Genomic DNA, 26,032 nt, shown 5'->3' on the forward strand with positions numbered 1-26,032 from the left:
CACTTAATTAAAACAAAATCAGCCTTAGTGTATGAAGCATAAGTAGACTTAAGACTTTTCTCCTTATATACTTTTATACATATATGTATATAAAACACTTCAGTAGTTGTGACCATACTATACTTCAGTACTATAACCATAAATATTTACCAGTTTATAATTGGTATAATTTAAGTATGTCATGACTTTTTAAAGGTTCCAAGTTTAAAGTCTATTGATATCTTTTCTTTTCATGTCTAGATTTAATTCTTTTCATGTCTAGATTTAATTTTCATGTTCATAAGGAAACATCTGAATGTGTTTAAGCAGATGTATTTCTATCCTAGATATAGTGCGATTCCATTTATGTCCTTTTTATTTTTTCCTTCTCCGCAGACTCAGTATTCATTTAAACAAGTATTTGGCATTCATACCACCCAAAAGGAGCTCTTTGATGTTGTGGCTAATCCCTTGGTAGATGACCTCATTCATGGCAAAAATGGTATGATTCTGGAGTTTTGCTGAATTTTACTTTTTCTCTTCTGGTAAAACTTTTTTGATACTTACATATTTACTTTGTGTTTGGCCTTGAACTCAGTTAATTTATCAGGATTGTGTTAAACCTACTTTTTTGAGCAGTTGATTTTATTTTTTAATTCACTTATTTTTTTTAAATTTCATATTGGAGTATAGTTGATTTACGGAGAAGGCGATGGCACCCCACTCCAGTACTCTGGCCTGGAAAATCCCATGGATGGAGGAACCTGGTAGGCTGCAGTCCATGGGGTCGCTGGGAGTCAGACACGACTGAGCGACTTCACTTTCACTTTTCACTTTCATGCATTGGAGGAGGAAATGGCAACCCACTCCGGTGTTCTTGCCTGGAGAATCCCAGGGACGGGGGAGCCTGGTGGGCTGCCATCTATGGGGTCACACAGAGTTGGACACGACTTAAGTGACTTAGCAGCAGCAGCAGCATAGTTGATTTGCATTGTTGTATTAGTCTCAGGTGTACAGCTAAATGATTCAGTTGTGCATATATCCATTCTTTTCAGATTCTTTTCCCATATAGATTATTACAGAATACTGAGTAGATTTCCCTGTGCTATACAGTAGGTACTTGTTGGTTATCTATTTTAAATATAGTAGTGTGTGTATGTCAGTCTCAAACTCCCAATTTATCCCTCTCCTTTGGTAACCTTTGGTAATCATAAGTTTGTTTTCTAAGTCTGTGAGACTGTTTCTGTTTTATAAATAGGTTTATTGGTATACTTTTTTTTTTTTAGATTCTACATCTAAAGGATATCATGTGATATTTGTCTTTCTCTGTCTGATTTACTTACTTATTCACTTAGTATGATAATCTCCAGGCCCATCTATGTTGCTGCAAATGACATTATTTCATTCTTTTTATGGCTGAGTAATATTCCGTTTGATACATGTACCATGCCTTTATCCATTCATCTGTTGATGGACATTTGAGGTTGCTTCCATGTCCTGGCTATTGTAAACAGTGCTGCAGCGAACACTGGGGTGCATGTATCCTTTCAAACCATAGTTTACTCTGAATATATGCCCCAGTAGTGGCATTGCTGCATCCTATGGTAGCTCTATTTTTAGTTTTTTAAGGAATCTCCATACTGTTCTCCTAGTGGTGTACCAATTTACATTCCCACCAACACTGCAGGAGGGTTCCCTTATCTCCACGCCCTCTCCAGCATTTATTGTGTATAGACTGTTTGATGATGGCCATTCTGACCAGTTTGAGGGGATATCTCATTGTAGTTTTGATTTGCATTTCTCTAATAACGAGCAATGCTGAGCATCTTTTCATGTGCCTCTTGGCCATCTGTATATCTTCTTTGGGGAAATGTCTATTTAGGTCTTCTGCCCGTTTTTTATTTGATTGTTTTGGATGTAGAGCTGCATGAACTGTATCTTGGAGATTAATCTCTTGTTGGTCACATCATTTACAAATGTTTTCTCCCAGTCTGTTGGTTGTTTTTTCAATTTGTAAATGGTTTCCTTTACTGTGCAAAAGATTTACATTTTAACTAGGTCCCATTTATTTTTGTTTTTATTACCCTTGAAGGTGGGTCCAAAAGTTATCTCACTGATTTATGTCAGAGTGTGTGCTGCTTATGTTTTCCTCTAAGAGCTTTATAGCATTTGGCCTTACATTTAGGTCTTTAATCTATTTTGAGTTTATTTTTGTGTATGGTGTTGGAGAATATTCTAATTTCATTTTTTTTTTTTTTACATGTAGCTGTCAAGTTTTCTCAGCACCACTTATTGAAGAGACCCTTTTCTCCATTATACATTCTTGCCTCCTTTGTCGCAAATTGACCATAGGTGTGTGTTTCTAGGCTTTCTTTCCTGTTCCTTTGACCTATAATTGTGTTTTTTTGTGTGTGTGAGTATTGTACCATTTTGATTTCTGTAGGTTTGTAGTATAGTCTGAAGTCAGGGAGCCTGATTGCTCCCACTTTGTTTTTCTTTCAAAGGATTGCTTTGACTATTGGGGTGTTTTGTGTTTCTGTATAAATGTAAAGAAAATTTTTGTTTTAGTTTTATGAAAAATGCCGTTGGAAATTTGAGAGAAACTGCATTGAATCTGTAGATTGCCTTGGGTAGTATAGTCATTTTGACAATATTGATTCTTCCAATCCAAGAACAGGGTATAACTTGCCATTTGTGTCATCTTCAATTTCTTTCTTCAGTGTCTTACAGTTTTCAAAGTACAGATCTTTTGCCTACCAAGGTAGGTTCAGTCCTAGGTTTATTCTTTTTGATGTGATAGTAAATGGGATTATTTCCTTAATTTCTCTTTCTAGTCTTTCATTGTTAGTGTATAGGAATGCAAGAGATTTCTGTGTATTAATTTTGTATCCTGCAACTTTACCAGATTCATTGAGGAGCTATAGTAGTTTTCTGGTAGCATCTTTAGGATTTTCTGTGTCATCATATCATCTTCAAACAGTGACAGTTTTACTTCTTTTCCTTCTGGACTTCTTTTTCGTTTCTTCTTGGATTGTGGCTAGGACTTCTAACACATGTTAAGTAAAAATGGTTAGTAAACATCCTCATCTTGTTCCTAACCTGAGGGAATGCTTTCAGCTTTTCACCATTGAGTACGGGCGTAAACTGCAGGTTTGTCATATATGGCCTTTATTATGTTGAGGTGTGTTCCCTCTATGCCCACTTTCTGGAGAGGTTTTTGACAAAAGCATTTTCTGCATTTATTGAGATGATCAAAGGATTTTTATTTCTCAGTTTGCTAATGTGGTGAATCACATTGATTGATTTGTGGAAACTGAAAAATGTTGTATCCTTGAGATAAATCCCACTTGAAAATAGTTTAAGATCCTTTTTATGTGTTGACTGAAAAGATGAGTTTTCAAAGTTGTGAGTTAAATTTTATTTGGGGCAAAATGAGGACTGTAGCCCGGGAGACAGCACCTCAGATAGCTCTGAGAGACCGGTTTAAAGAGGTAGTGGGGGAAAGTCAACATAAAGATTTTGGTGAAGGGGAAGTTCAGTGCAATATAGCGCTTACTTTACAAAAGCTTTTCTGCTAGTTGTCAGCTGATGTCACTATGAAGGGATTTAGTGATTTTCTAGATATGAAGAGAGGCAAGGATTTGGATCATGAAATCAGTTCCTGAAAATATCTAACTATCTAAAGACCTTTTCCACCAGTTTCCCTAGAGCACAGAGTGACTCACTGTCCACCCTGAATTCCCCTCAGAGGGTGTTGAAGGTTGGCACCTGAAGCAGCATAGGGTTCAGGCGGCAAATGCTCTTGGCAAGTGCCAGTTTGTAGTTGATAACGTATTGTTGGTTGTGCTTTGCTAGTATTTGGTTGAGAATTTTTGCATCTATACTCCTCAGTCATCTTTGCCTGTAATTTTCTTTTTTGTGATAATTCTTCTCTGATTTTGGTATCAGAATGATAGTGGCCTTATAGAATGAGTCTGGGAGAGTTCCTTTCTCTGCAGTTGTTTTAGAAGAGTTTCAGAAGAATAGATGTTAACTATTCTCTAAACATTTGATAGAATTCTCCTGTGAAACTGTCTGGTCTTGGACTTTTGTTTGTTGGGAGTGCCTTTTTTTTTTTTTAATGACGTATAGTTGATTTACAATGTTATGTTAATTTCTTCTGTACTGCAGAGTGACTCAGTTATACACATATATATTCTTTTTTATATTTTCAGTTATGGTTTGTCCCAGGATAGTAAATGTATTTCCTTGTGCTATATAATAGGACCTTGTTCATCCATCCTATGTATAATAATTTGCCTCTGCTAACTCCAAACTCCTCCTCCTTCCCTAATCTGTTCTCTATATCTGTGAGTCTGTTTCTGTTTTGTAAATATGTTGATCTGTGTCATATTTCAATTCCACATGTAAGTTTTATCATGTTATTTGTCTTTTTCTGACTTAGTATGGTCATCTCTAAATCCATCCTTGTTGCTGCAGTGGCATTGTTTCATTCTTTTGTGTGTGTGTGTGGCTGAGTGATATTCCAGTATCTCTGTGTATGTATGTGTGTACACCATGTCTTTATCTATTCATCTGTCAGTGAACATTTATGTTGTTTCCATGTCTTGGCTATTGTAAACCATGAACACTGGGGTGCATGTATCCTTTCAAAACACGGTTTTCTTTAGATATATGTCCAGGAATGGGATTGCTGCATCCTATAATGGCTCTAATTTAGGTTTTTAAGTAACCTCCATACTGTTCTCCTTAGTGGTATACCAGTTTACAAACCCACCAACAATATAGAAGGGTTCTCTTTTCTCCAGACCCTCTCCAGCATTTGTTGTTTGTAGACTTCTTGATGAGGGCCATTCTGACTGGTGTGACGTGGTACCTTATTGTAGTTCTGAATTGCATTTCTCTAATGACTAGTGATGCTGATGATCTTTTCATGTGCCTCTTGGCCATCTGTATGTTGTCTTCGGGGAGATGTCTACTTAGGTCTTCTGTCCGTTCTGTGATTGGGTTGGTTGTTTTTGTAAAAGAGATGCATGTTGTTCAGTTGCTCTGTTGTGTCTGCTCTGTGACCCCACGGACTGCCGCACGCCAGGCCTCCCTGTCCTTCACCATCTCCCGGAGCTTGCTCAGACTCATGTCCATTGAGTCAGTGATGCCATCCAACCATCTCATCCTCTGTCGTCCCCTTCTCCTCCTGCCTTCAATCTTTCCCAGCATCAGGGTCTTTTCCAGTGAAGTTGGCTCTTTGCATCATGTGGGCAAAGTATTGGAGCTTCAGCATCAGTCCTTCCAATGAATATTCAGGACTGATTTCCTTTAGGATGGACTGGTTGGATCTCCTTACTGTCCAAGGGACTCTCAAGAGTCTTCTCCCACACCACAGTTCAAGAGCATCAGTTCTTTGGCGCTCAGCCTTCTTTATGGTCCATCTCTCACATCCATACATGACTACTGGAAAAACCATAGCTTTGACTATATGGACTTTTCTTGGCAAAGTAATGTCTGCTTTTTAATGCACTGTCTAGGTTTGTCACAGCTTTTCTTCCAAGGAGCAAGCGTCTTTTAATTTCATGGCTGCGGTCACCATCTACAGTGATTTTGGAGCCCAAGAAAATTAAGTCTCTCACTGTTTCCATTGTTTCCCTATCTGTTCGCCATGAAGTGATGGGATCAGATTCCATGATCTTAGTTTTTTTGATTGTTGTGTTTTAAGCCAGCTTTTTCACTCCTCTTTCACCTTCAAGAGGCTCTTTAGTTCCTTTTTGCTTTCTGTTATAAGGATGGTGTCACCTGCATATCTGAGGTTATTGATATTTCTCCCTGCAATCTTGATTCCAGCTTGTGCTTCATCCAGCCTGTCACGTCACATGATATACTCTGCATATAAGTTAAATAAACAGGGTGCATGGGTTGTTTGTATTTTGGAGATATATCCCTTGTTGGTCACAATTTTTGCAAATGTTTTCTCCCAGTCTGTTGGTTGTCTTTTCATTCTGTTGATGGTTTCCTTTTCCGTGCAAAACTTGTAAGTTTGGTTAGGTCCCATTTGTTTCTTTTTGCTTTTATTTTTATTGCCTTGGGAGACTAACCCAAGAAAACATTTGTTACTGTTTATGTCAAAAACATCTTGCCTATGTTCTCTTCTAGAAGTTTTATGATATCCTCTTATTTTGTTTGCTTTCTGGCCATTCCATGTGGCATGCAGGAGTTTTCCAACCAGGGATTGAACCTGGGCCACCACAGTGAAAGCTCCAAATCCTAATCAGTAGACCACTAGGGAACTCCCAGTGTCTTACTATTAGTTATATTATTAAGCCATTTCAAGTTTATTTTTGTGTATGGTGTAAGGGTATGTTCTTTCTTCATCAGTTTACATGTGGCTGTCCTCTTTCCCAACACGACTTGCCACAGACACTGTCTTTTCTCCATTGTATATTCTTGCTTCCTTTATCAAAGATTAGTTGGTAAAAAAGATTAATTGTTTATAGGTGTGTGGGTTTGCTTTGGGGTTCTCTATTTTGTTCCATTGATCCACCTATCTGTTTTCGTGCCAATATCCTGTTGTTTTGATTACTGTAGCCTTGTAGTATTGTCTGAAGTCTGAGAGAGTTATGTCTCTTGCTTTGTTCTTTTTCCTCAGGATTGCTTTGGCAATTCTGGGTCTTTTGGTTTCATGTTAATTTTAGTATTATTTGTTCTATTTTTGTGAAAAGTACCATTGGTAGTTTAATAGAAGTCACATTAAATCTGTAGATTGCTTTGGGTAGTCTGGCTCTTTTAGAAAAATTAGTTTTTCCAATCCAAGACCATGGGATATATCTTTCTATTTCTTTGAATCATCTTTAGTTTTCTTTATTAATGTTTTATAGCTCTCAGCATATGTCTTTCACCTCCTTGGTGATATTCATTCCTAAGCATTTTGTTTTTTGGTGTGAGTTAAAAGGGATTGTTTATTTGTTGTTGTTCAGATGCCAAGTCATGTCCAACTCTTCACAACCCCATGGACTAGATACAGCATGCCAGGCTTCCCAGTCCCTCCATTTCTTGTTTATTTACATTCACTTTTTGCTATTTCATTGTTAGTGTAAAGAAATGCAACTGATATCTGTATGGATACAAGATTAATCTTGTATCCTGCTACCTTACTCTGGAGAAGGCAATGGCCACCCACTCCAGTACTCTTGCCTAGAAAATCCCATGGATGGAGGAGCCTGGTAGGCTGTAGTCCATGGGGTCGTGAAGAGTCGGACACGACTGAGCGACTTCCCTTTCACTTTTCACTTTCATGCACTGGAGAAGGCAATGGCCACCCACTCCAGTGTTCTTGCCTGGAGAATCCCAGGGATGGCGGAGCCTGGTGGGCTGCCGTCTATGGGGTCGCACAGAGTCGGACATGACTGAAGCGACTCAGCAGCAGCAGCAGCAGCAGCAGCAGCAGCAGCTACCTTACTGAATTTGTTTATCAGTTCTAGTGGTTTTGTGTGGAAAAACCACTTTAGGGTTTTCTGTATATGTTATCATGTCATCTGTGTATAATGACAATTTACCTCTTTCTAACCAATGTAATTGCTTTTTATTTCTTTTTCTTGTCTGATTGCTTTGACTAGCACTTCCAATCCTATGTTGAAGAGAAGTGGTGAGAGTGGACATCCTTGTCTTATTCCAGATTTTAGTGGGAAGGCTTTCATTCAGCTTTTCACCATTTTCTGTGGGTTTGTCATAAATAGTTTTTATTATATTGAGATATGTTCCCTCTGTACCCAGTTTCAGAAGGATTTTTATCATGAATGGATATTGAATTTTGTCAAATGCTTTTTCTGCAGCTATTGAGATAATCATGTGGCTTTGGTCCTTTCTTTTATTAATGTGTATCACATTGATTTTATGTATGTTGAATCATTCTTGGAATCCTGGGATGAATCCAACTTGATCATGCTCTATGACTTTTTTAATATGTTGTCGGATTTCAGTTTGCTAGTATTTTGTTGAGAATTTTTGTGACCTTATTCATCAAAGATAATGGCCTGTAATTTTCTCTTTTTCTGTGGTATCCTTGTCTAGTTTTGATGTCAGGGTGAGTGGTGGCCTTGTTGAATGAGTTTGGGAGTGTTCCTAACTGCAGTTTTTTTGGAATATTTTCAGAAGGATAGGTGTTAACACTTCCCTTAATGTGTGATAGAATTTTCCAGTGAGGCCGTGCGGTTCTGGACTTTTGTTTGCTGGAGGTTTTAATCACAGTTTCAATTTCAGTACTTATGATTGGTTTTTTCATATTTTCTGTTTCTTCCTGGTTAGTCTTGGGAGATTATGCCTTTCTAAGAATTTGTCCATTTCTTCTATGTTACCCATTTTATTGGCAAACACTTAATTGTGGTAGTCTCTTCTGATTGTATATATTTCTCTAGTCTCCTATTTCAATTGTAATTTTCTTGATTTGATCCCTCTCCTTTTTTTTCATGAGGAGTCTGGCCATAGGTTTGTGAATTTTGCATACCTTTTCAAATAACCACCTTTAGTTTCATTGTTCTTTTCTGTTGTTTTCTTCATCTCTGTTTCATTTATTTCTGCTCCAACCTTTATGATTTCTCTTTCTTTCTACTCTGAGTTCTGTTTGTTCTTTCTCTAGTTGCTTTTGATATCAGGTTATGTTCTTTACTTGAGATTATTCTTGTATTTTCTAGTGCTTTTTTTTTTAACAATTGCAAAAAGCTACTTATCTTTTTAATTGAAATATAATGATAATATATTAATATATTAATATTAATATTTAATATATTAATATAAATATATTAAATAATAATATAATTTGTATATATTTATAAGGTTACAGCACCTTATATGTATAATTAGATCATTTATATATTGTAATGTGATTGCCATTGTAGCAATAATTAGCACCTCTATCATATTTCATAATTATTCTTTCTTTTTAGTAGTTGGAATAATTAAGTTCTAGTCTCTTAGCTAGTTGGATATTTGTAATACAGTTGTTTAGTCACTACGGAGAAGGCAATGGCACCCCACTCCAGTACTCTTGCCTGGAAAATCCCATGGACAGAGGAGCCTGGTAAGCTGCAGTCCATGGGGTCGCTAAGAGTTGGACACGACTGAGTGACTTCCCTTTCACTTTTCACTTTCATGCACTGGAGAAGGGAATGGCAACCCACTCCGGTGTTCTTGCCTGGAGAATCCCAGGGACGGGAGAGCCTGGTGGGCTGCCATCTCTGGGGTTGCACAGAGTCAGACACAACTGAAGTGACTTAGCAGCAGCAGCAGCAGTCACTAAGTCGTGTCCAACTCTTTGTGACCCATGGGCTGTAGCCTGCCAGGCTCCTCTTGCCAGGATTTCTCAGGCAAGAATACTGGAGTGGGTTGCTATTTCTATCTCCATTATAATATAGTACTGTTGTCTATATTCACTGTACTGTGCATTATATCTCTAGGTCTTATTTACCCTTGTTGTAAGTAGTAAACTTAACATCTCTTCTCTCCTCCCACTTACTGTTCCCAAGTAACCCCTGTTTTACTTGATTTTTACAAGTTTGGCTTTATAAAATTCCACAAATAAGTGACATCAGAGTACTTGTTTGACTTAGCTCACTTAGCATAATGTGCTCAAGGTTTATCCAGGTTGTCTCAAATGGCAAGATTTTATTCCTTATTATGAAAGTGAAAGTCACTCACTTGTGTCCGACGGTTGTCTCAAATGGCAAGATTTTATTCCTTATTATGAAAGTGAAAGTCACTCACTTGTGTCCGACTCTTTGTGACCCCATGGACTATACAGTCTATGGAATTCTCCAGGCCAAAATACTGGAGTGGTAGCTGTTCCCTTCTCCAGGGTATCTTCCCAATCCAGGGATCGAACCCAGGTCTCCTACATTGCACACACATTCTTTCCAGCTGAGCCACCAGGGAAGCCCTTTCCTTATTACAGCTGAATAATATTCCATTGTGTTTATATAACATATTTCTTTGTCCATTGGTTTGTGGATGCTTAGGTTGTTTCCACGTCTTGGCTATTGTAAATAATTCTGAAATGAATGGGGGGTGTAAATATCTTTTCAAGGTAGTTTTAAAATTTTATTCAGAAACTTCATTATGTTTAGGTATGTTTCTTCTGTACCCAATCTGCTTAGGGTTTTTATCATGAAAGAATGTTGTATTTTGTCAAATTGTTTTTCTGCGTCTATTGAGATGATCATGTGATTTTATCTTTTATTAATATGTTTATTGAATTCCTTACATTGAACCATCCTTACATTCAAGGCATAAATCCCACTTGGTTGTTATGTATAATTATTTTTAACTGTTCTTGAATTCAGTTTGCTGATACTTTGTCGAGACTTCCTGTTCCTATATTCATCAGGGATGTCGGGTCTGTAGTTCTCATTTCCTGCGGTGTCATTACCGGGCTTTGGTTTCAGGTTAATGCTGGCCTCATAGAATGAGTTTGAAAGTTCCCTTCTCAAATTTTTGTGAAGAGCTCGAGAAGGACTGATGTTGGTGACTCTTTAAATGTTTGGTAGAATTCTTCAGTGTAACCATCTTGTCCTCGGGTTTTCTCTGTTGGAAGGTTTATGATTACTGATTTAATCTATTTGGTTATTATTGGTCTGTTTATATTTTCTATTTCTTCCTGATTCAGTCCTCTTTTTAAAGTGTATATTTTATATTGGAGTGTAGTTGATTAAGAATGTCATGTTAGTGTACAGCAAAGTGGTTCACTTCTGCGTATACTTGTATCTGTTCTTTTTCAGGTTCTTTCCCAGTTTAGGTTATTACATAATACTGACTAGAGTTCCCTGTGCTATATAGTAGGTCCTTGTTGGTTATCTATTTTAAATAAGCAGTGTTTATATGTCAATCCCAAAATACCAATTTACCCCTTCCCTTTGGTAACCTTGTTAAGTTTGTTTTCTAAGCCTGTGAGTTTGTTTGTTTTGTAAGTAGGTACATTTATCATTTTTATTTTTTTTTAGATTCTGCATATAAGCAATATCATGTGATATTTGACTTAGCTTCACTTAGTCTGATAATCTACAGGCCCATCAATATTATGCACATGGCATTATTTCATGCATTTTAATGGCTGAGTAATATTCCATGTGTTTGTATACCACAATTTCTTTATCTCTTCCTCTGTTGATGGACATTTAGGTTGTTTCCACATCCTGGCTATTGTAAATAGTCCTGCAGTAAACACTGAGGGGCATGTATCTTTTTGAGTTACAGTTTTCTCCAGGTGTATTCCCAGTAGTGGGATTGCTGGATCTTCTTTTCCAGTTTGGATTCCTTTTATTTCTTCTTCTTCCCTGTTTTCTGTGGTTAGGACTTCCAAAACTATGTTGAATAAAACTGGTGATAGTGGACATCCTTTTCTTGTTCCTGAGCTTCTTAATGGGAATTCATTCCGCTTTTCACCATTGAGTAAGTGACGTTAGCTGTAGGTTTTTCACATATGGCCTTTATTGTGTTCCCTTAGTATCCACTTTCTGGACAGTTTATCAAATGCTTGCTGAATTTTTTCAAAGGCATTTCTGCACCTATTGAGATGATCATATATATGGCTTTTATTCAGTTTGTTAATGTAGTGTATCACACTGACTGATCTGCGGATATTGAAAAATCATTGCATACCTGGGATAAATCCCTCTTGATCATGGTGTGTGATGCTTTTAATGTATTGTTAGGTTTGCTTTGCTAGTACTTTGCTGAGGATTTTTGTGTCTTTGTTTATCAAGAGATGAGCAGCGTATTCATCTGTGTAATTTTTTTTTTTGAGGTATTCTTGACTTTTTTATCAGGATTATAATGGCCTAATAGAATGGGATTATTTCTTCTGCAATTTTTTGGGATAGTTTCAGAGGGATAGATACAAACTCTTCTTTAAATGTTTGATATTTGCCTGTGAAGCCATCTGTTTCTGGACTTTTTTGTTTGGGATTTTTCCAGTCAGTTTCAATTTTAGTACTTGTGATTGGTCAGCAAACCAGATTTTAGTTTCATTGCTCCTTTCTGTTGTTTTCTTCATCTCTATTTAATTCTGCTCTAATCTTTATAAATTCTTTTGTTCTACTTGATTTGGGTTTTGGTTGTTCTTTTTCTAGTTGTTTTGGTGGTGATGGTGGTGGTTTAGTTGCTAAGTCGTGTCTGACTCTTGTGACCCCATGGACTGTAGCCTGTCAGGCTCCTCTGTCCATGGGATTCTCCAGGCAAGAATACTGGAGTGGGTTGCCATTTCCTTCTCCAGGGGATCTTCCCGACCCAGGAATTGAACCTGGGTCTCCTGCATTGCAGGCAGATTCTTTACCGACTGAGCAACAGAGTTGCTTTAGGTGTAAGGGTAAGTTGTTTGAGATTTTTCTTGTTTTCTGAGGTAAGACTGTATTGCTATAAACTTCCCTGTTAGAACTGCTTTTCCTGCATCACATAGGTTTTTAATTATTATGTTTTTGTTGTCATTTATCTTCAAGTATTCTTTGATTTTCTGATTTCTTCAGTGATCTATCAGTTGTTTAGTAGCATCATTTAGCCTCCACTTGTTTGGGTTTTTTTGACAGTTTTTTTTCTTGTGATCGATTTCTAATCTTCTAGTGTTGTGGTCAGAAAAGATGTCTGATATGATTTCAATTTTCTTAAATTTACTGAGACTCATTTTGTTATCCAGCATATGATCTATCCTGGAAAATGTTTCATGCGCACCTGCGACGAATGTGTATTCTGTTGCTTTTGGACAGGATGTTCTATAAATATCAGTTAAGTCTCTGGTGAGAAGTGTCATATAAGGCCTGTGTTTCCTTATTGATTTTCTGTGTGGATGGTCTGTCCACTGATGTAAGTGGGCTGTCAGAGGCTCCCTATTACTGTTTTACTGTGATTTCTCCATTTGTGTTGTCAGCATTTACCTTATTTATTGAGGTATCGAGTAGTTAATATTAAGTGTTTTCTAATACAGTATTAGAAATATTATAAGTGAAGAACTTTTAAGATACAACCCATTGTGACTTTCACTATATAATTGTGGCTTGTTATGTTGTAGGTCTCCTTTTTACATATGGTGTGACGGGAAGCGGAAAAACTCACACTATGACTGGTTCTCCAGGGGAAGGAGGGCTGCTTCCTCGCTGTTTGGACATGCTCTTTAACAGTATAGGGTCATTTCAAGCTAAACGATATGTAAGTGTGTGTGGTTTTTTTTAAATTGTATTGTGACTCTCACTAAAAGACATAGGTGCTAAAATACCTGTGAATATAATTATTAAGGGAGAGCTAAGGCGCTGAATACCTTTTAAAACCTTAAATGTGTTTAAATGTTAACTGTCTTGTTTCTTAAATATATTTCTTACTATTTATGACAAAGTCTAAAAATTATGGTCTGATTTTTGCCCTCACTTCAAGGTTTTTAAATCTAATGATAGGAATAGTATGGATATACAATGTGAAGTTGATGCTTTATTAGAACGGCAGAAGAGAGAAGCCACACCCAATCCAAAGACCCCCTCTAGCAAGTAAGTAATTATATGTTTTAATTCTGGCCTCATGGGAACCCTGTCTGGTCAGGTCAGAAGTGGAGAAGTTGGTCTGACAATTGACTTTAGTGAGATAAAAGTTGAGGGATGTTCTTAATTATTTTTGCTCAGATGTTCTATTTGGTTTTGAATGCACTGCTCTTGAATCACTGTGTAGGGAAAAGGTGCCACTCGGGGTGAAAGAAGGTGTAAAAGTCTGTGCCGTGTATCTGGGAAGACATGGGAGAACGTTGGCCCAGCCATGAGTATGAATAAAGTTGCTCTGTGCATTCTTGCTTGTAATAGAGGTCATTTCTCATAATGTGTAAGATGAGATTGAGACTTTTTTTTTCTTTTTTCAGACGACAAGTAGATCCAGAGTTTGCAGATATGATAAATGTACAAGAATTTTGCAAAGCAGAAGAGGTTGATGAAGATAGTGTCTATGGTGTATTTGTCTCTTATATTGAAATATATAATAATTATATATATGATCTATTGGAAGAGGTGCCATTTGATCCCATAAAGCCTAAGTAAGTAGTGGAGAGAGTCCCTTCTTAGCTGACTAACCTTGACGAAGTCACTTCACATCAGTGACCTTAGTTTCCTCAGCTATAAATGGGGATAAAGCTTACTTCTGTTTTAAAAATGAAATATAACTCATATATCATGCAGTTGGTGTGTGGTGAATAGTTCTGTTATTTACTTGATATATAGTTAGTTGTATTAGGAAAACCAGTGGTTAAAGCATCTAAGGAGAATATTTGCTTTAGACTTTACTTTTGGAGAAGGAAATGGCAACCCACTCCAGTATTCTTGCCTGGAGAATCCCATGGATGGAGGAGCCTGGTGGGCTATAGTCCAGAGGGTCGCAAAGAGTCATGACTGAGCGACTTCACTTTCACTTTACTTTTAAAAACTCTTGGCCCTAGGCTATATTTTGAGAAAGATCTTAATTGTATAAATAAGTGTCCCTATAGATGTGCCTTGGGGCTACCTTTCAAGAACCTAACACTTAATGTTGGGAATTTGCAGCCTGTAATCTGTGTCCTGGTGATCTCCACAGAATGGAGCCTAAAGCTGCTGTCTGCACAGCTCATAGTCACATACCTTCCATCATTGATTAATAAGAAGCGACATCCGTATTGTCATTGCACCAGAGTTAAAAGACTGTGCCTTAGATTTCCTTGGGTCTTGCCCTGCTGAGACTGAAGGCCAGCTACAGTCTGCATTACATGTTACCTCTGTGCCAGAGTGGACTCCAGAGTCTCACGTCTAATAACAGTACCTTGTTCATAGTCTTCAGCTAAATGCTTGTCTTCAATGCTGTCTGTTAGGGCCTCTTAAGACGTGAATAATGTGAAGACCTGTATTATATATTTAACATTTGCGTATATGACTCAGTCAGATATTATTGAAGGAACAGCTAGATTTGGAAAACCATTACACTGAGGTGTCAGTATATCCACTTTATATTATAAATATAATATTTATATTAAAGAGTTTATAGACTATTTTATAGATGAATTACTTTTTAACTTAGTATTTATATTAAATACTTAGTGTTTATAGACTAAATTATTATCAGGCTTCCCTGGTGGCTCACTTGGTAAAGAATCCGCCTGCAATGCAGGAGACCTGGGTTCGATCCCTGGGTTGGACGGATCCCCTGGAGAAGGAAATAGCAACCCACTCCAGTATTCTTGCCCGGGAAATCCTATGGACAGAGGAGCCTGGCAGGCTATAGTCCGTGGGGTCCTAAGAGTTGACATGACTTGTCAACTAAACCACCACAGACTAATTACTTGTTTCAAAGTGTCAGTTGTGTGTACCAGTTTCCTAAACTTTTTTGATGTCATTTGTTGCTACCAATCACTTTCACTCTGCACATGTACCAAGTTTCTGTTTGATCTGTTCCAAATGAGATTGTTTTCTAAGAAGCCTATCTTGTTTATATTATGTAAATGACTGACAAATGTGACTGTATGCCTTGTAACCTTCCTGGTAACACCTTGAATGAACTCACAGGGTGCTTATTTGGCAGTGAATTCATTTTGTTAGGGTGGTGTTTAACCTGTTTTGTTTTTTTTTTTTTGAGCTGATTTAAGGTTTAGTTTTTGATGCAATGAAGGAGAATTTTAAAGATATGACTCATTGTAACTGTCACATACTCTAGACTGAATGTGTTGTTATGAGATGGCTGCTGTAGAAACAGTAACGTCTGCCTTATTCCTTTGGTAGGTGGAACAGTTGCAGCACACCCATGAGGAACACAGATTTTGTGTATGTGATGTGTTGACTCTTTTCTTAAGGAGAAGGGTGCAGTTATACTAGTGGTTGGCATTTGTGGCATGTTCGCATGTAGGTGATTTTTCATTGGTCCTGGGCCGGCTGCTACCTTATCTAAGTCCCTTCTTCCTGAGAAATCTGCCATTGGCTGAATAATGGTGGCTGGTGACTGTTTCTGCCCCAACTATTCACACGACTGAGGCCAAACAGGCAGCATCTTCCCCATCTTCATCGTACCTTAAGAGTAAAACTTGACCAGCCACTTTGAAAGGATTGCCACTCCTGGTATATACCAAACTCCTTCTGAATTTGTTTTGTTGTTGACAGAACCAGCTCAATCTGTTGATCTTTTAAAATTAAGAAAATGCTAGATTTTGATGCTTAACCTTTGCATGTGATGGTGCTTACCACTACTGTGATCTCTGATTAGTAAGTGTTGTTTCATGTGCTTTGTAGGAATCAATTAGAGCAAAGCTTTTATAACAAAATAGATTCCTGTTATGTAACTAATCTTAACTGTGTATCCTTATTCTTATCCAAGTGTAATATTCTTCTGGAGTCTTGCTTAGGCTTATTCCCATTGTAAGAATGGATATCATGTTGCCTGACATTTTAGTCCTTAAGTCCTGGGATAGTTTAGGAAACTAATGTTTTTTTCTTTCCCCTAGACCTCCACAATCTAAACTGCTTCGTGAAGACAAGAACCATAACATGTACGTTGCAGGATGTACAGAAGTAGAAGTGAAATCTACTGAGGAGGCTTTTGAAGTTTTCTGGAGAGGTTAGAAGCAGAGTTAGAAGTACAAATATATAAAGTGATAAATATAATCCTGAAAGTTGCTACTCTACTGACAATACTTTTTAGTTGGGTAGAAAGTATATACACTGAAATGAGCAATGATTTCTCTGTCACTGTAGGCCAGAAAAAGCGACGAATTGCTAACACACATTTGAATCATGAGTCGAGCCGTTCCCATAGTGTGTTCAACATTAAATTAGTTCAGGCTCCCTTGGATGCAGATGGAGACAACGTCTTACAGGTAAAGGTTTAATGTGTGGAGTTTTTCCTGTTCTGAATCCTTAATTTAGGAATTAGGGTTAAATCATGAAGGTTTCATTACACTGAATACTGTGCTAGAATTATCTTATGTGTAGCTGATGACATTTTTAAAAAATGTTCCATTAATTAGGTAGTATAGTTCTGGGAAGTGTTAGTTGCTCATGACTCAGTCGTCCGACTGTTTGAGACCCCATGGACTGTAGCCTGCCAGGCTCCTCTGTCCATGGGATTCGCCAGGCAAGAATACTGGAGTGGGTTACCATTCCCTTCTCCAGGGGATCTTCCGGACCCAGGGATAGAACCTGAGTCTCCCGCATTATAGGCAGATTCTTTACCATCTGAGCCACCAGGGAAACTCTTGTTCTAGGAAACCGGCTATTAAATCATAGAACCTGGAATTTTGTTGTGAAAAAGATTTACAAATCTTTATAAATATCTAATAGAGGAGACAAAATATGATTCATTGTTTTTCTCTGAAGACTCATTTTGTATGTAGAAATTGTTCCTGGTTTTAAAATGTTACCAACAAACTTTTCAGGAGTGGTCAGTTTTAGACTGTTCTCTCTTGGTGACAGGCCAGTGGAGCCTGCAGCTGCTGGTCACTGTTTAAAGCTGGGCCTTTTATGCTGCAAGGCTTATATTAATTAGTAACAGCATCTGAGCCTGAATGTAAAAATCATTTAATGAGTTTAAGGTATTAAAATGTAATCCCATTCAAAACATACTGTGAAATTGTGGTATATCACAAAGGTTTTCAGATGGCAGTAGATGGTACGGCATGGTACTAAAGACCACCAGGATTTGAATTCTGGTTTGTATGCATTTACTAGCTGTAATTACCTAGTTGTTATAAACTCCTCTACATAATAAATAATTTCTATGTGATAAACAATTTCTGCATACAAAATGAGTCTTCAGAGAAAAACAATGAATCATAACATATTTAATCCCCTCTATTAGATATTTATAAAGATTTGTAAACCTTTTTCACAACAAAATTCCAGTTGTAATGCTGTGAGGATTAAATGAGGTGATGCATGTAAAGCCATTGCTTGGCTTACAGTCAGCACTTGATAAACGTTAGCTAGAAAATGCTTCTCAGTCTCTATACACTTGCTTTCCTCTGAATCACATCTAATGTATTAGTAATATCAGTTATGTGTCTCTTGACTTTCTTATAAAAGTTATTAGAGTATCATGAAATTATTACGCTGTAAGATTATTAAATATCTCATTATACAAATGTTTAGTCTTGCTCTAGACTATTTAGCAGACATTTATTGAGCTCCTACTGAGTACTTGAAACTGCGGTACTGGAGATGAAGTGGCTAAAAGACAGAGTTCCTGTTTTTATGGAGCTTACAGTGTAACATAGTCTGCAAGTAATGTCATGAGGATATTTATCATATGCTTTTAGTAAACTGTTCCCCCCAAACATGTATCCTTCCCCCTTATTATGCATTTTGTATTATGTAAACCTTATATTCGTAAGACTTAATTTCACTTGAACATATTTAAAGAACACTGTAAACTCATGTGATTGGCATTATCTTCCCTTCAGGAAAAAGAACAAATCACTATTAGCCAGTTGTCCTTGGTAGATCTTGCTGGAAGTGAAAGAACTAACCGGACAAAAGCAGAAGGGAACAGATTACGTGAAGCTGGTGAGCAAAGCATAGTATTTACTTATTGCTACAACTTTCAAAAACTCGCAGTGCCAGTTTATTGCCTGCTTATTGATGGTTTAAGCCTAACTGTCTGAAATTTGACTAAAAATTTAGAGGCTAAGTGACTAGTGCTTCTTCTTTAGTTACGCTGGTTTCATGTTGATCGGTTACACTAATTTCTCTAAGAATGACGTGGTGGTTTAGTCGCAAAGTCATGTCTGACTCTTGGGACCCCATGGACTGTAGCCCTCCAGGCTCCTCTGTCTGTGAGATTTTCCATGCAAGAATACTGGAGTGGGTTGCCAATTCCTTCTCTAGAGGATCTTTCCAACTCAGGGATTGAACCTGCGTCTCCATGCTGCAGGTGGTCTCCTACCTTGCACGCAGATTCTTTACTAAGCCACCAGGGAAGCCTAAGAGTGAGGAAAAGTGACTAAATATAAAGTAAGTTATATTCCTGTTGAAAGTGTTATATCTATGGCTAGAGTGGTCCATAAAATTAAGTGATTTAATAGTTCCTCCAACATTCACAGTGGTAAAAATCGGCTTCCGGAGATAGGAAAAATCTTTGAACACAAAAGCCATCTGAAATCTGTTTTTCTTTTTTAATTTTTCATTTAGTACAGCCATTTATGATATGATTTATGCTAATAACATTCATGGAGTACCTACTGTGTTACAGGAATTGAAGACATACCTAGTACAAGAGAGGCAAACAGCTAGTAGAGCGTGAGGGAGGTGAGCAGCAGGTGCTATGGGAATACAGAGCCAGGCTGTTCCATCCATTCTGGGGCTGTATGTGAGATGGGGCTTTGGCGAAGAATGCGTGTAGCTGATGAGGCATGAGCTCTTAGAAGAGCAATGGAATTAAAGCCATCATCCCTGGGAGAACATGGCATGGTCAGGGCAGCTGGAGTGGAGGGTGTGGGTTGGTGAACTGTGGCCCCTGAGGCAGGAGGGCAAGGCAAGTTCATGAAGACCCTGGACTATCACATTAGTGTGAATTTCTTGTTGTAGGAATAACGGTGACTACCAATTATTAAGGGCTGAGTATTTATCATAGAATCTACTATATATCGGAGAAGGCGATGATACCCCACTCCAGTGTTCTTGCCTGGAGAATCCCAGGGACGGGGGAGCCTGGTGGGCTGCCGTCTATGGGGTCGCACAGAGTTGGACACAACTGAAGCAACTTAGCAGCAGCAGCAGTAGCAGCTACTGTATATGGGCTTGATTTCTTGATTCTGACTTTACAGGATTGGATCATACCCACTGTGTCAGACTGGAAGAGGTTAAGTAATTTTCCCAAGGTTAGAGCCTGGTTCAAACCCAGGTTGGTTGAACTTCCAAAACTTGTTATCTTTCTGCTGTTACACAGCCAGTGAAGGATCAGTTTTAAAAAGATTTTCCCAGTGTAGTAGATTAATTATCAGAGGCAAGTCTGGAGAGATGAAAACCAGTTGGGAACCTTTTGCAGTAATTCAGATGAGCAGTCCTGTCACCTGGAGGCAAAGGTCAGCTAAAACTAAGAGCTAGTTTGGAAGCAGGCCCAACTGGATGTGGAGAGGAAGGAAGAGAGGAGGATAAATCAAAGAAAACCTTGATTGAGGAGAAGTAGTTTGAGGTGCAGGTGTGGGCAGCTAAGAGTTGTATGTTGCACATACTCAATTTATTCAAGTGTAGGTGCCTAGCAACTGGATGCAGAGGTAGGTAGATATGGAAGGAGAGAGATTTGACTTGAGGATTATAGGTTTAGGTTTTGCCAGTGAAGACATGATTGAAGCGATGGGGAAGATAAGATTATTCATGGAGTAAAAGGAGGAACACTGAGGGCAGGGCCTCGAGGACAATAGATCCTTGAGTCTGGGAAGGACAGTAGCGGGTAATAGCCAGGTGGCTTGGAGTTATGAAGTGACTCAACACACACTTTTTAAAAAATTTTTTATTTTTTGCTGTTCCGAGTCTTTGTTGCTGCGTGTGTTTTCTCTGGTTGCAGTGAGGGGGTCTACTCTCCAGTTGCAGCATGCAGGCTTCTCATTGTGGTGGCTTCTCTTGCTGAGAAGCAGGGGCTCTAGAGTGCACGGGCTTCAGTAGTTGCAGGGCATGGGCTCAGCAGCTGTGGTGCACTGGCTTAGCTGTTCTGCATGAGTGTTCAGTCGTGTCTGATTCTTTGTGACCTGGTGGACTGTAGCCCACCAGGCTCCTCTGTACATGGGATTTTCCAGGTAAGAATACTGGAGTGGGTTGCCATTTCCTTTTCCAGGGGATTTTCCCAACCCAGGGATTGAACCTGCATCTCTTGTGTCTCCTGCATTGGCAGGCAAATTCCTTACCACTGAGCCACCTAGGAAGCTCTGGGCTTAGTTGCCCAGGACTAACAGCACACACGCAGTATATACGTCTATATGAAAAGACAAAGCATCCAGAATCCATATCACAAGAGGAAGGACTGACCTTGGAAAAGCAGGTTTAGCTGGATTGGAAGGAAAGAAGAAACCTGAGGATTCTGATGCTTTGGGGACAAGAACAGAAACCTTATCAGTGTTGACATGATGGGGAAGAGGTGACACGGTTAGGGAGTTAAAAGTAGACTGGGGCTGGTTTGTGGCTGGGGCACATGACAACCTCAGGTTTCTAGAGGTTTCGGAGTTCTGAGTGACAAGGTTCAGGGCGTGGCTATAATGCTAGAGAAAGATTTCCTGGACTTGTGGTCTGGGCCCTCTGATGGCATGTTAGAGTGACCTTCCTGTTAGATGCTGAAGTTGACCCAGGAGCTGGCATGTAAGGGGAATGTGTTTGAAGAACAACAGCAAGGGACTAGGAAAATGCGGCTGGCCGCCTGCTGCTCACCATCCTTTTAATATGTCATGCTTTTAGAAAGTAGGCAACTTTTATTCACAAGGCTGCAGGAGAAGCACCACTCTTCTGGGAAATAAAAATAAGGTTGTACGGTTTTGCATCATGGGTGGGGTGAAGCCTGTGGATATGATTCAGAATATTTTAGAATGTATACCATAAAATACAGGATTACAAAGAAACCAATTAGACTTAAATGTGTTTTTAAAAGTTTTCTTAAAACCTTTGTCGTACAGTAATTTATGTGCTTTATTAATGCCTTAAACCTGACAGCATGTCTATAACTACATAATTTCAAAGTAGCAATGAATGTAAGTATCTTGAGATAGGCAATAAACTGTTATAAAAGTTATCTGTGACTTCTGTTGATTAAAAAGCACAAGTACTACTATTACCATTACCGTAGGTGTTTGGCCTACATTCATAATTGAAGAAATAGCTAAATTTCAGAGGTTAGTAAGAAAAAAGATGCATTTACTTCCCAACCATGTATGCACACTCCCTGAAGTGTACCCATGGACTACATCCAGATCACAGGTGGCCATTGGAGAAAGAGATGGAATGGATCATTCTGTGAGAGGTCTGAGGGTATGGCAAGTCTGCTAGCAGCGATATGGGTTTTGAAGAACACATGGAAGAACGGAGGAAGGACAGTGCGAGCTGGGGTCAAGGGGGAGAAAGCATGAATCATGGAATATCTTGGAGGCACAGATGAGCTCTGTATTTTGAAAGGTGGCCAAGAATGAAAGCATGGTTTCAAAATGAAAAAACTTTTCTGTGTTGTAATACTTTTAGGGTTTCTGCAGGTGAGATCTCCTGTATTGTTGGCTTGATAGATCTGTCAGACTTGCCCTAACTCAGAAATTCAAACGAGTGGCCAGGACTAACAAGCATGCTGCCTAAGAAACCTTCTTTAGATATAGAGGGAACAGATTTAGTTGGCTCTTGAGACACCTGACTGGTAGAAACAGGAGCTCCTTCTGGTGCAAGGGAGACATCGATGTCTGGATGGAGCCAACTGTAGCCTGAAACAGGGGCATGGTTTAGAGGATATTAAACATCTGTACTCAATATCCTCTTTCATGGCATTTAAGATTTGAAACAAACCTTACGGGTCATGAAGTATAATGTTACATTCAGTGGAGAGTCTTTACATAAGAATCCCGGTACTTACACTCTCCTGCAACATTGCCATATATGGACAGTTCTTTAAGCTGAGCCCACTAAAATCTGTCATTTGTAATTTCTATCTAAGAGTTCCATGAAGTAGATATTTCACAGACAAACAGACCATGCTCTAGCTACTCCATTGGTGTCTTCAAATGACTTCTGTGTACATTTTTCTATCAGGTAACATTAACCAGTCACTAATGACACTGAGAACATGTATGGAGGTCCTGAGAGAGAACCAAACTTATGGTACTAACAAGGTGAGCAGCAGCCTTTGGTTGTTTGTATACTTTGTGTAGTTTTGTTTGTGTGCAGTTTCTGCCTGATGTATTTGGGTTTGAATATATTTATAGATGGTTCCATATCGAGATTCAAAGTTAACCCATCTGTTCAAGAACTACTTTGATGGGGAAGGGAAAGTACGCCTGATCGTGTGTGTGAATCCAAAGGCTGAAGATTATGAAGAAAGCTTGGTAATTTTAATGCCTTTATGAAATCTGAGTTTCTGTAGAGAAAACCATTTACATGTGAAGAAGAACATTTTGAACATTTTAAAAACTGATACAGAACCACTGGTTACAGAAGTGAACTAATGACCAATCTATTACTGTCTTACTGATTTCTGAAGAAAGACTGCAAACGCTTATATATAAAAACAAAATCAAACCCTGTTTTGTATCTTAGCAAGTAATGAGATTTGCAGAAGTGACCCAAGAAGTTGAAGTAGCCAGACCAACAGACAAGGCCATATGTGGTTTAACACCGGGGAGGCGATACAGAAACCAGGCCCGGGCAGGTCCTGTTGGAGACGGTATGAGCTGCTGTGCGTCATCTGCCTGCTGCTGAGTCTGTCTCTCTCTTTTTTAAATCTATTTCACTTAAGATAACTGTTCACTTTCTTTCCCCTCAACAAACAAGTGCAAAAAAAAGTCTGAACCAAAGTATAAATCACATTTCTTTTATTATATAGTGACATTTTTTTCATTTTTTCTTCTTTACAACTCATATAACTCATTTTTAAGGAAATATGATGACCCAACAAAGTACACTGTTAATTGGACTGGGGCTCTTACCAGTGTTAAACTTGTTTGAATAACTCTTTCTCTCCTGTGTAACTTTTTTTTTTAAACAACTCCATACAGAACCGCTGGTTTCAGAAGTGGTTTTACAGAGTTTCCCACCTTTGCCATCCTGCGAACTTCTGGATGTCAATGATGAGCAGACTCTTCCCAGGCTGATCGAAGCACTAGAGAGACGACATCACCTACGACAGATGATGATTGAGGAGTTTAACAGGCAGTGTAAGGGCAAGCTGTTTATAGTCATCTTAACAGGAGAAACTTGCAGGGAGTTTTGTGTTGGGACAGCATCTTTCAAGGAAGGGTTGCCTCTGAACTTTAGTAGCCCCCAAGGCATCATTTTATATCCTATGAACGTAAAGCAGAAGATCAAAGTGGATGTGAATTTCTCCCTTTTAAAAATTAACAGTCATGATGAAAGGGATAAGAGCTACTTCTTAGCTCCTACTAGTTATTTATATGCAAGGCATTTAACATGTATTATTACATCATAATAACTGTATCTTTGAGAAAATTACTTAATCCTTTATTTCTAGTTTCTGACTGCAAAATGGGATTATAATTGTTCCTGCCTCAGAGGGGGAGTGTGTTAAATATAAGGGTAAGAGGTGATATATGAAAATCACATATGACATCCTGGTACATAGGAAGTGCTCACTGAATGTATGTATTCTTATCACCATCATAAGAAAAATGTGAGATTAAATGGTACTTAAATCTCCATTTTGAAATGAAGAAACATGCTCAGAAACGACTTGCCCACGTCACTGACTAGTGAATGGTACATGGGGATTGAACCAACTTGAACTAACTGTCCCTAGAGCTAGTGTTACTTCTGTTTGTTTCTGCATTTGTTCTGAAACAAACTATTTATGCTATAGTGCAAAATCAAAGACTTAAGTGTTGTTTCAGTAACAAAAGTATCTCTTTTGTGGATTTGAGGAACTCTTGATTTCCTTCCAGACTTGTTTTCTGATTATAGACTTTCAAAGGGGTATTTGCTGAAGAGCTTCATTTTATATAAATGACAGTTATAAAAGTTGACTTCACCAGTTGCTTTGGAATTGGAGTAAACTTGCCTGCATGCTTTTGTTTCAGCTATTACTTTTAAGGCTTTGTTACAAGAATTTGACAATGCTGTTTTAAATAAAGAAAACTATATTCAAGGAAAACTAAATGAAAAAGAAAAGGTGATCTCAGGACAGAAACTGGAAATAGAACGACTTGAGAAGAAAAACAAAACTTTAGAATATAAGGTTGGTTTTGGGGTTATTATAATGGATGTATGTGCTGGACATTTAACACTGGTCTTTGATTTAGCTATTCTGCTGTACGGACCTGCAGCTGCTGCTTCCTTGGGAGTTATCACTTGGTTATTTACTAATCTTCATCCCATTCCCCCCATAGAGGAACTGTTAGTGAAAGGCAATAAAAGGGTAGAATACTCTTTATGACACAGACCTTACCAATTGAAGAGAATGTTCTGGTGTTTTAGTTTTGATTATAAATTGCTTTTTGACTTACTACTGAGGATAATTTAGGGGATGCATGATTCATTCTAAAGAGAAGCTAATCTCAACCAATACAGTTTCTCTATTCTGAAAGTGGCCTTTATAAAAACAAAATTTTAGGCCTTAGTGTTAGGGAACAGTAATTTTCACATGAAATCAATTATAACTTCATCTTTCAGTGAGGAGCTTGTTTAAAAGTTCTCATTTCTAGGAAAAGAGATGGGCATTCAGATGAAATTTTAGAGGAAAAGGTTTTCTCCATGATTCTTCTTTCCATAACTGTGCTTGCACAGGCAGATTGTGAGAGAGATTATTTTAAAGCTACTTGAAATGTTTACACATCAAATGTTGAACTTAATGGTCTACATTCCCAGGTTGAGATTCTAGAGAAAACAACGACCATCTATGAGGAAGATAAGCGCAATCTGCAACAGGAGCTTGAAACCCAGAATGAAAAACTTCAGCGACAGTTTTCTGACAAACGTAGACTGGAAGCCAGGCTGCAAGGCATGGTGACGGAAACCACCATGAAGTGGGAGAAAGAATGCGTGAGTGCCACTCCCACAGCCCCCGTCTCATGGGTGACTGATTTCTAACTGTAGGGTTCTGAACGGCTTGTACTGGGGTCCCTGGTGGCTCAGCTGGTAAAGAATCTGCCTGCAGTGCGGGAGACCTGGGTTCAGTCCCTGGATCAGGAAGATTTCCTGGAGAAGGGAATGGCAGCCCACTCCAGTATTCTTGCCTGGAGAATTTCATGGACAGAGGAGCCTGGCAGGCTACAGTCCACGGGGTCTCGAAGAGTCAGACACGACTGAATGACACAGAGTGTTTTAGTGGTGGCAACAGCAGCCACTACTCCGTCCCCTTTACCTTTTTTCTCTGCCCTTACAAGTCACAGCAAATTAATTAG

At 38.5% G+C, this 26,032-nt stretch overlaps 1 protein-coding gene across 8 annotated transcripts in view; it reads left to right on the plus strand.

Annotated features, from left to right (window-relative positions):
* Positions 1–26,032, plus strand: part of KIF23 (kinesin family member 23) — a 60,081-nt gene that overhangs the window by 27,422 nt on the left and 6,627 nt on the right. For 4 of the 8 annotated variants that reach the window (XM_027553074.1, XM_027553072.1, XM_027553075.1 and 1 more), the window contains exons 4-17: positions 376–481; positions 13,022–13,158; positions 13,381–13,490; positions 13,853–14,023; positions 15,732–15,773; positions 16,448–16,560; positions 16,698–16,819; positions 18,401–18,503; positions 22,713–22,792; positions 22,886–23,005; positions 23,217–23,343; positions 23,675–23,833; positions 24,710–24,867; positions 25,497–25,670. In XM_027553074.1, the coding sequence (XP_027408875.1) occupies positions 376–481; positions 13,022–13,158; positions 13,381–13,490; positions 13,853–14,023; positions 15,732–15,773; positions 16,448–16,560; positions 16,698–16,819; positions 18,401–18,503; positions 22,713–22,792; positions 22,886–23,005; positions 23,217–23,343; positions 23,675–23,833; positions 24,710–24,867; positions 25,497–25,670 (1,722 nt within the window). The remainder of the gene's footprint in view (positions 1–375; positions 482–13,021; positions 13,159–13,380; positions 13,491–13,852; positions 14,024–15,731; positions 15,774–16,447; positions 16,561–16,697; positions 16,820–18,400; positions 18,504–22,712; positions 22,793–22,885; positions 23,006–23,216; positions 23,344–23,674; positions 23,834–24,709; positions 24,868–25,496; positions 25,671–26,032) is intronic. The other 4 variants (XM_027553073.1, XM_027553076.1, XM_027553078.1 and 1 more) reach the window with 2 other exon arrangements.

The sequence above is a fragment of the Bos indicus x Bos taurus genome, chromosome 10 (assembly GCF_003369695.1).
Source record: "Bos indicus x Bos taurus breed Angus x Brahman F1 hybrid chromosome 10, Bos_hybrid_MaternalHap_v2.0, whole genome shotgun sequence".
In the NCBI taxonomy this organism is placed as follows: domain Eukaryota; kingdom Metazoa; phylum Chordata; class Mammalia; order Artiodactyla; family Bovidae; genus Bos; species Bos indicus x Bos taurus.